A 10,746-nucleotide genomic window follows, 5' to 3' on the forward strand; every position below is an offset into this window, starting at 1 on the left:
AGTTGCTCAATTTTAGTCTCAATATTTTTTCTATTATTGCAGTTGAATTTCTCCATTAATTAAAAATGCCATCCAATATTAAGTTAAATTAATGATATTATCAAGGCCAGTCTACATGGCAGCTTAAGTGTTAAATCATAAATGATTGGAAATAATTTAGAACACTTTTTTTTTTTAATATTGATAGAGTTTTTTTTCTTGAAATATTCATTGAGCTCATACCTTCACGAAAGCTTGGGTTAAAGAGTTGTGTTTCTTTAATAGCATCATTAAAACTCGATAGGTTGGATTCTATCGCGGTTCAAAAAAACTAGAGGCGGTTAACAAGAGGGTCTGTAATAATGATAACTAGAATTTAAGGATTAATTAAGATGAAATTATAGTTTTTTTTTGTTACAATTACAGCTAACGATGTCTATATGCAAATACTATAAAATTTAGGGTGATTTGATTCATTTTTTCCAAAATACATATGCTTAAAACGACCAAGTTCCTAAAATTTAGGATTATAATTTTCAATATAAAACATAAAATTATTATAACTTTAATTCTGTACGAAAAAAAAGTTAACAGTAAAAAAGTTTGGGCTTAATCCAGTTTTTGGTCCCAACCTTTGCCATAAATATGACTTTAGTCCCTCACGGGCGTAAAGGTGAGGACTGGTCCCCAATTTTTGGCAAAATGATTGGTTTTAGTTCTTCCAGCCGGTTGGGTCAACGCCGGAGCTCCACCAGTTGATGTGGCCTTTCCCACGTCAATTAATAAACCTCGCTGGATTTTTTTTTCTCTGTTTTATTAAATTAAAATAAAATTAAGAAGGATGAGAGACCCAAAGCTTATTTATAATTAATAATTTAATTATTATGGCAATTAATTGTCCTCTTCATCATCATCAACAATTCAAAAAAAAAACCATCATCATCATCAATCTCCTTTTTCTTATCAACCCACACCCAGATTTACCACCATCAAATGCCCACCAACACCAGACTTGATTTTTCCCCTGCCCCTCTTCGTTTAACCTCCCCACTCTCCCCATGGGTTTTGATTTCTAAGTTTTGTCACTACAAAAAAAGCGGAATTTAGCGGCGGTTTTTTAGCCGCCGCTAACGCACCAAGTTAACTTAAAGGTTTGTATTTTAGCGGCGGTTTAAACCGCCGCTATGTTTTAATATTAGAATTTTCTCAAAATTTCGCTCCAAGCAGCGGTCACAATTTTAAATCCCCGCCATCCTCAATTGAACAAGTGAAACCCTATTCCCCCAAATTTCCCAATCCACGTTCCCTATTTCCTTGAAACCGCTCCACCGCTTCACATATCGTTGTTGACGAGCAGGAGGAGGAACCACCAGCTTCACCGCGTCCCCAGTTCCTCCACAACTTCGTCGAGTCTTCATCGCTTCAAAGCCTCCTCAGGTCCTCATCGCTACCCTCGGATCTCTTCCTTCATCGATGTCCTCGAGCTCCATCTTTGTTCGTCGTTCCAGCTCGCTTTCTACTCGCCAAAAATCTCCATTTGCACTGGGTTTTCTTCCTCAGGTAATAACACTTCTGGACCTTGACTTTGTTCGATTTTAGTTGCTGTTGTTTGGCACGCCGTTTAGAAATTGATCTTTCTATTTTGCGTTTTGGTTTTGACCATTAAGGTAATACTTAGAAACAAAGTGACTTTCAGGGAAGGGGATCTTGATTTCTCTACGGCTCTGGACTTGATTCAATACCGATCTTGGATTTGGCTTAAGGCAAAGGTTAAAGGTCCTTTCTTCTCGCTGTTGAATGGTAAAAAAACCCACCTTATGTTTGGGTTCTTTGTAAATTTAGTCAGCTATGGTGCCCTCTCTGTTAATTACAAAGTCTGTAATGTTGGGGTTGTGCTGTTTTGCTTCTGAAGAGAGACTCGTTGTGTTGTTATCCTATTTTTTCTTGTGGATCTTTTGCTGGTTTTCCCCTTGTGCTGTAAAGATTGGTACCTTTTTAGCATTGGTCTTGTTAAGGCCTCTTAATGATTAACGAGATTCTGGAATGTTTTTTGGCTTTTGAGGCTCTGTGTTGCTGGTGTTTATATGTTTGCAAGGGCTCTTAATCTTACTGGTCTCCTGGGTATGTGGGGGTTTTTGTTTTGAAAGGGATGGTGTTTTGCTTGGTTTGATTGGAATGGCTCTGTTGCCTCATTTTTGTAGGTAGCAATAGGAAGCAAAAAGCTCCTCTTTTCTTTGCGTTGCTAGGTTCTGGACTTCTGGTAGTTCTTAGTTTTTGTTCTGTTTGAGTATCAGATTATTGATTATTTACTGGTTTAGAATTAGAGCAGCACATTTCAACAAAGGTCCCTCATGGTGTAAGACAAGGAATTAAAGCATGAATTGAAGTCAGCGATATATGTTGACGGCTTTTGATCTCAAATTCTTTTTGAATCTCTTTAAGTATGAGTGACCTCGTTTTTGTTTTTTATGACACAGGGTTATTACTTGAATAACATTATGCTTCAACAAGTGACTCTTTTGATACAAGAGGTATGTGAAGGGAAGGGTTAGGTATCTCTAAGAGAACCTTAAGAAGTAAAGGCTTGGTAAAACAAATTTTTGTTACCTTATTGCTCACCAGGATGTAAAATGGCTTTTGTGGAAGTCTGATGGTATTTTGTTTGGTCATTTCTAGGATTTCTGCAAAGGCAGTTGCATGTTGCATGGAAATTGATAATATCACGTACAGAAGGAGAACCGTACTTCTTTACATTTGGAAAATCAGAGGTAGTTAATCCATATATATGTAGATATGCTTCCTGTTTAATGAAAACTTATGAAAGAAGTAGCAACTGCTTCTCACGCTGAACAACTATCAAATGCAAAGGGCCTCTCTTTTTTAATATTTTCAGTTTGTTTCTTTTTCTCATTAGGGGGACTCACTCCTTGCTGCTCTTCCAATGACAGTTTCTCTTTTATGTTCTTAATTTTCTGATGTTGGAAAGGCTTATATGAGCAAATTGGCATGACAGGTTAGCTATAAGAATCTCTTTGGTTTCTCATGCTGCAATTTTAAAAACATGTATGAAGTCACTTTGTGAAAATTGATCTATCAATATCTAAGACTGGCTAATTTTCAGGTTTTTGGTGCTCTTATCATTGAAAAGCTTCTTTCTGTTCCTACCATGCCCATGTACCAGTGTAAGTTACTATTTACTCAAATTTTGTGAGAATAACATGAAATTTCTGTTTGAGTCAAAGTCACTATTTACTCAAATTTTGCTCTTATTCTACTAATACCATTTTTTATTTCCAGAGTATAGAACATTTGAGCCAAAGTCTATGAGGTCTCATCACCAATTTCTATATGTTTTCTTTTGATTATATCGATGTTGATTCTCACCTCTTCATCATCCTCTCATCCTCTCAAGCATTCAAATTAATTGTTGGAGGTAAAGATGGCTAGGTGGTGAAGCTTTCAGAAGAATACATGCTTTGGGCTCAAAAAATTCTGTTTCAATTCAATGACACCCTCTGTGAGTCCAATTAAAGTCTCCTGTAGAAACAACGTCTTTTTACTTTTATGAACCTTGTGCATTTCAGTTTTTCTTTTGATCTACTCCATGTCAGAATCATATGTAACAATTACAAGTAGTCTTGTTTACAATAAAAATTCATCTTTGATTGTTTTACCAAATTCATTACATAACGGAACGTAGTCTGCAACCTTTTCTTTGATGTTCATCTTTGATGGTTTCCTTTGCTTGACATGGGAGAATAGCTATATATATATATATATATATATATATAGGGAGAGTGAGAGGTATGATTAGATTGAAAATGAATTTTTTTTATCAGGTATTGGCAACAGTGCTTAAATGATATATATATATATAGGGAGCATATCAGGTGAGAGGAGTGGTTTATAGTGAGAGGTGAGAGTGTGCAATAATAGCCATTAGATTATTTTGAATGGTTTAGATTTAATCTCATTTAATATACTCTCACCTGACCCTCCAACTCTAACTTTCCAACCCCCACGCGCATCCTCCTCTGTGCTTTTGCTATGTTCCCAACGCCCCTGATGCTGTCTTTCTCACTTCCGCCATTGATGTTTTTCTCCCTTCCCCATTTCACACACCACCCATCATGAAATCGAAAAGGGACCAAATCATGGAATCAAGATATATCCAGGTTCCCAGTTTCCACGGCATATATATATTTATATCAAATATTGACAATTAAATAATTTTCTCAATAAAATCCTTAATTTCTTCGCTCATCTCTAAATCTTGTTGCCGTATCAGGGATGGAAATCAAATCAAATATGCCACTAACGTTCTCAACCAAACAGGTCATTGGATTAGCAAAGAGGATTCCATGAAACACTAAAAATCTGATGCGTACACTACAGATCTATTAATGTTGAGGATGAATCATTTTTTGTAGGGATATGGAAGGTCAAGGTCTAATGTGTAGAAATTAATTATGAATAAAGTGTGCAGAAATTAATTTTTGGATCATGATGCTTTTCAAATTCATGGGTGGAAGAGAGAAAAGGTTGCAGTTGTGGAGAGAGAGATGAGCGAGAACAGAGATGAGAGGAAATCTTCATTCGCACTGGAGAACAAGGGGGAAAGGGGCGCGTGAGGTTGCGAATTAGCAGGCACGTGCAGACTTAAGTTGCGAATTTATCCTCACCGTTGATTTTGATCTGATAGCTATTATTACACACTCTCACCTCTCACTATAAACCACTCCTCTCACCTGATATGCTCCCTATATATATATGTTGCCATATAAATTTAATTTACAATTAAAAAGTGTTGTCTTATTTACAATTTTATCATATATGATGTCTATAAATATTTGATTTTTTATGTACTGGTAGAAAAAGAAATCAGATAAAAAAAAAACGTGCCTAAAATCCGTAAAAAAAAAGTTAGGCTTTAGTGGCGCTTCCAACCGCCACTAAATGACGAAAATAAAAAAGCACTACTCTATATATAGCGGCGGTTGTAACCGACGCCAAAACACAACGTAAAATATAGCGGCAGTTTTAGGCGACGTTATCACAACCGCCACCAAATATTTAGTGTCGCCAAATTTAACGTCGCTTTTTTGGCCGACGCTAAGTGTTTTAAGCGAGATTTAGCGGCGGTTAGAACCGCCGCTAAAGACAAAAATAACCGCCGCTAAAACCCGGATTTTTTGTAGTGTGTGTTCTTTTTTCTGCACTGGTTCGGGGACGAAGACGTGGGTGTGGTAGAGCACCACCGTGTCGGGGACGATGGTCGGGGTCCTTATGAGGACAGTGTCGCGGTGGAGGTCGTGGCAGTTAACGACGACGCTGTGGTTGATCCGGTGGAGGAGGAGAGATGAGGAGATTGAATAAGAGGAGTGATCAGGAGGACCAAGCTACCCGGTGTGAGTGGGGTAGCAGAGAGAAGCAAGGGAGGTGGTGAACCTTTGAGCTGCACGTTCCCGGGAGGGGCTCCTGCAAGGGACTCCAATGCTAAAGTAAGTAAGGGTTTGAGAGGGGATAAGATGTTGAGTGAAGATGGTGAGTTACCTTAGTAAGGGGGGAATCCCCCCTTATATACACGTAGTGAAGCTAGGGTTGGAGCCATGCAACGTCATGCATGGCTCGTACTTGGTTCGTCCTGGGCCGTTGGATTCTCTGCCTCTCCTGTCGCAAAGCAGCGATCTAACGGTCCAGGGTATCTCGGGATGCGCGCCCAACCACCCTAGTTTCGTAGGGTGCATGGTTGGCCTAGGTCAACTCCTATGTTGTGGGGACCAGCTGTAGTTCCGTACTATGGGGTGAGCCCGGTCGCCAGCTACGAGAGGAGTGCGGGGGAAGGTGTGGTCGTTCCCTTCTTGTGATCGCCTATGATCCTATCACTGTCCACGTCGCCGTCCCACCAATGGTGCCCGTCCCTTCTTGTGATCGTCCATGATCCAAATCACCGTCCGGGTGGTTACCCCGGGTAGTTACCGTCCCTGTTACCGTCCTGTGGGTCCATACTCGGGGATTCCCAGTAGGGGTGTTCATAACCGAACCAATCCAAACAAAACCGACAAACCGATCCAAAAAAACCGAAATCCAATCAAATCGAAAACCGAACGGACTGAAAATTGAAAAAACCGAAATTATTTATTGGATCGGATCGGATTTCGGATTTGATTTCCAAAACCGAACCAATCCAATCCAAACCGAACATTCACAAATATGTATACTTTTAGTTATACATATATCATTCCATTTACACTTACATAGTACATATTTATTGTATATATATTGATATATTGATTATATCACACATGCATCAAAGTTTACTATATACATGCATCAAAGTAAACAATTATAATCATAATTTTAAAATATGTTGACTATGTTATAATTTATGAATGTTATATTAATGTTATAAATTATGTATCATTGTATTTATCATATATTATATATTTTTAAAATTTATACAACACAATTTCAAAGTATAAAAAAGTGAAAAAAAAAACCGAACAATCCAATCCAATCCAAACCGCTATAGATTGGATCGGATTGGTTCGGATTTGAATTTAGTAAAAATCCATTGGATGACAAAATCATAAAACCGATGAGATCGGATCGGATGATTTTTCTCCTCAAAACCGATCCAATCCAATCCGCGAACACCCCTAATTCCCAGAACAGTAGTCCCCCCAGCTCTGGTCCACTGTTTGAGTGGAGCACGAGCTTAAGGGCGGACATCCGTCCCCGTGAAGCTATGGTTGTCCGTACTCGAGGATTCCCAGAACAAAAAGGTTGAACTGGGTAAAGGATGTCCATTTGATTCGTGAACTGCAGTATGAAGCAGAAGTAGAAGTAGAAGTAGAAGTAGAAGAAGATAACATCTCACAGAAGAACCAAAATCTTCAGATCTGCGATGTGGGTATGGTAGCGGTGGGTTAGAGTTATGGGTTTTAGAAACCGAATGCGTCAGAGAGAAGAAGAGATGAGATTGTGAAGGTTCGAACCTTATCGGTTTTTGTTTACCAATTTGGAGGCACAGGAGGAGGCCGACGACTGTGGCCATGGCGAGGTTGACCCAGTCATCGTGGTAACACATTTGGTGGGTGGTGTTTGTTTGAATGTTTTGAATAAATGGAAATAATTATATTAATAAAGGAAAGGAAAGGAAATGAATAAGGAATGGAAGGTTGGTTCATCTGTGCGTGCTTGTGCTCCTTGGCTAGCTCTTCAGATGCATTAATGGAAAAATGGTGAAAGGGTCTACTGAAAGTGATAGAGGAAGATGGTGGAACCACATTCAAACATATTTTGGCTAATTTTTCTGGGTTTGATGAATGATCCTTTATGCACCTTTGTGATTAATATGGAGATGGATGACGAAGATCAAAATCTGGGTTTTTTATTTTATGAAGCAGATGTGTAGATGAAGAGATTTGTAATTAATAATCAGGTAAATGATTTTTTATTTGTGCATGGGACCAATCCACACCTTTACGCCGGCGAGGGACTAAAGCCATATTTATGGCAAAGGTTGGGACCAAAAACTGGATTAAGCCAAAAGTTTGAAATTTTTTATAATTATAATTTGAACTATAAAATTCAAAAAAGTGTGAATTTTTTTTTATGTTATAGTATGATATAACTGTAGTTTGTACCAAAAAAAAAATGATATAACTATTATATCCTTTGAATTGAATGTATTAAGATCTTTGCTAATTGGAATATTTCATGTTTCAAAAAATTACTATGGTTGCTAAGTGAAAAATAATTTATATATCAAAGATGATTTATAGAAGATAGCGAATCTAGTATAAGCAGGGCCGGTCTTGACATTTTGGAGGCCCTGAGCAAATAATAAAAATGGACCCTTAATAATTTTTTTTAAGGAACATTATCTATTTAAATTATTTAGTAAAGTAGGGTAGTTTTTTGAGAAAAGGCAACGGACGTGCGCCCCAGTCAAAAAACCGTGGCCAAAAATGTAAAAAGGCAACGATTTCTAAGCTGTTGCATAAAAACTTTAGGCCACACTTTAGGAAGCAACTCAAGACAAAGCTGGAGAGTGGAGAAGCAGGCTATAAGGTGCATCTTCTTCGGTTATGATCAGCAGAAGAAAAGGCAACAGTTTCAAAGCTGTTGCATAAAAACTTTAGGCCACACTTTAGAAACCGTAGCCTTTGGGAATTTTTTTTGAGGCCCCTTCTTTTTGGAGGCCCTGGGCTGTGGGCCTGCTTGCACAGGCCCAGGGCCGGCCCTGAGTATTAGTGTAAAACTATCATATATGAGTTAAAAGCTTACACTATGAGAGGTCAAGAGGGATAAGGGATTACATGCATGGGTCTTCATATTCGTAGATAAAAGCTTACACTATGAATAAAAATCTAAATTAATTAGTAAACCCATGTAATCCCTCTTGGCACTGCTCTGCCTTTAATTTCTATTCACCTTAATTAAAGAAGACACTATAACAAAAGTAGTATGTGTTCTGGGACGGACGGAGACGCACCGACCTCCACCCCAGTATGGTTAGCACCCGACCAGGGTTACCCGGGGAAAGCCCTGAGGGGACGACCGGGGGGCGTCCTGGCCCCATACCACAAGCGGGACGACACCCTCCTCTGATCCAAGTACCTTGACCCCACCACCTAGGGGTTGACCTAGGCCCACCACCCTACGGAACTAGGGTGGTTGGGAGGTGGGTCCCTAGGAATTCTAGGCCGTTGGATCACTGTTAAAACAAGAGGAGCAGAAGGATCCAACGGCCCCTAGTCCACCGGTACGGGCCATGCATGACGTTGCATGACTCCAACCCTAATACCCCAACGTGTATATAAAGGAGGCGACACATCCATTCTAAGGTACGTTATTCACTTCACTTCACTACTCTCTTACTCGATTCCCCTACGCACTTTGGCATCGGAGTCCCTTGCAGGAGCCCCTCCCGGGATCATCCAGCTCGCCAGCCCTTCTTCCCTCTCAGCTGCCCCTGCTCACCGGACAACTTGGTCATCCCGATCAATTGGCGCCGTCTGTGGGGATCGAGTAAACTTTTCCTCCGCCACGTGCTATCAGAGACAAGAACAACTACCAGACGCAATGGTAGAGACACGACAAACTTCTCGCCGTTTCAACCCAACTCCCGAGGGCCATGTGGAGACACTTGATGAATCTGTGATGAGCAATATTTTACCCATTTTATATAGCCTTAATTTGTCATTATTAATGATTATTCGTAATTAATTGACCTTGCTTGACAGAGATTTCTATTAGTTGGTCTAATTACGTTTATTCCTATTTTCAGGTCTTATTTGACATCAAGGGCATTTTGGGAATTGCGGAATTGAAGATTTGATTGTGCTGGAGTGAAGATTGTATTTTAGGAAATATTAGGATTTAATTTCGGAATAAATTAAGTTTGATATCTTTCAGATTCAAACTTATTTAGGTTGTTATTTTAAAACTCTATCTTTAGGATTTGTTAGGATTTATTGTTATCTTTTAGGATTTGATTTTGATTAGGATTTGTGATCTCAGCTCCTATTTAAGGGTTTGTGCTGAGAGAAACAAGAACCTTTTACCTTCTACATTATTATTTTATGCAATTTTCGAATTTCAGTAATTATTAGAGTTCTGCTAGGGTTTATGCTTTTAATCCCTATTCTCTTCTCCAAAATAATTGTTGATTTCGCCCCATCCATGGAAGGCTAATTTCCTTCGAACGAATTCCTTTGCAAAGTATATCGCGCTCTTGAGGTATAGTGCTTAATAGAATTCAACTGATTAGTTTTCTTCATCTCTACTTCTGGCTTAGGTTTGCTTAATTCCTTATGATTAGAAATAGAAGATGATGTATGTTCGCTTAGTTCATATTAGGGCGTAAACGATTCTTAATCGCTTAGTTTAGGAATCTGTGAATTAGTTATCGCTTAGTTAATTAATTCTCACGAACTAGGAAACTGATAACAAGAATTGATCTTTAGATACCCGTGATTGAGCAGCGATATACTGAACAAAGGGATTCGTCCGTCTTTAATTGATCATATTAATCTTTGTTTACTTTCTGCTAATCTTTTGAACTGAATCACAAACCCCCCCCAGTGTGTGTGCGTTCTTAATACTGAGTCTTTGTTGAAACGATAGTCCTTGGGAAACGACCTAGGAGTCACTTCCTAGTTACTACAGTTTTCTAAATTAATTATTTGTATCGGGTACGGCCTCGATCAAATTTGGCGCCGTTGCCGGGGATTATCGTCTTTACCAAAGGTTTAATAGAGTTAGTATTAGTAGTATTAGTATTATTATTAGTAGTATTAACAAGTTCGATCTCTGACGCAGGTACTGTGAAGGTAAGGATTAGTGATTTTTGAAGGATAATTAGGCTGTAACTTCAAACGGCCATATCTTTTGCTCCAGAACTCGGAATTCAACATAATTTATATGCTTTTGGGGTAGAAAAAAATTTCCAATCCATCTGTGACCGCTACGCCGTGAGATCGATTCTTAAAAACGCAAAAAAAGGCCTTCCACCAAAAGTTTTTTTTAGGGTTTCGAAAAAAAAAATTTATTTTCAAGTTTTCAATTGATTCTGTTTGGAATAATTAGTGTTGCATGACTAGGGTAAATCCTGGGTTTGTGCATCAATTAATTTCTGAAATAGATAGAGAGTTTCATAGGTTAATTAGAGCACGTAGAGCTTTTGTAATTGATCCTCATTCAAGTGATTCTGATTCTGACCTTGATTTTGATTCTGATTTTGTTGCAGTTTTTGATAAC

The 10,746-nt window shown here is 38.6% G+C and overlaps 1 protein-coding gene across 6 annotated transcripts; it reads left to right on the forward strand.

Moving 5' to 3' along the window:
* Window positions 1-937: 937 nt before the first annotated feature.
* LOC130726582 (uncharacterized) lies at window positions 938-3,657 on the forward strand. Of its 6 annotated transcripts, XR_009014909.1 has the most exons (8): window positions 1,206-1,539; window positions 1,676-1,779; window positions 2,181-2,239; window positions 2,457-2,510; window positions 2,656-2,747; window positions 2,928-2,992; window positions 3,101-3,161; window positions 3,277-3,657. XR_009014909.1 is itself a non-coding variant. In XM_057577885.1 (3 exons), exons 1-3 carry the CDS (start codon window positions 1,453-1,455, stop codon window positions 2,264-2,266), a joined length of 306 nt encoding a protein of 101 aa, XP_057433868.1. In that variant the 5' UTR covers window positions 938-1,452; the 3' UTR covers window positions 2,267-2,450. The 6 variants fall into 6 exon arrangements, 1 of the variants encoding a protein (XP_057433868.1); XR_009014910.1 differs by lacking the exon at window positions 2,181-2,239 and having other exon boundaries at window positions 1,210-1,539; window positions 2,457-2,566; window positions 2,894-2,992; XR_009014908.1 differs by lacking the exon at window positions 2,181-2,239 and having other exon boundaries at window positions 1,214-1,539; window positions 1,647-1,779; window positions 2,894-2,992.
* Window positions 3,658-10,746: the final 7,089 nt, after the last annotated feature.

The sequence above is a fragment of the Lotus japonicus genome, chromosome 6 (assembly GCF_012489685.1).
Source record: "Lotus japonicus ecotype B-129 chromosome 6, LjGifu_v1.2".
NCBI classification, from domain to species: domain Eukaryota; kingdom Viridiplantae; phylum Streptophyta; class Magnoliopsida; order Fabales; family Fabaceae; genus Lotus; species Lotus japonicus.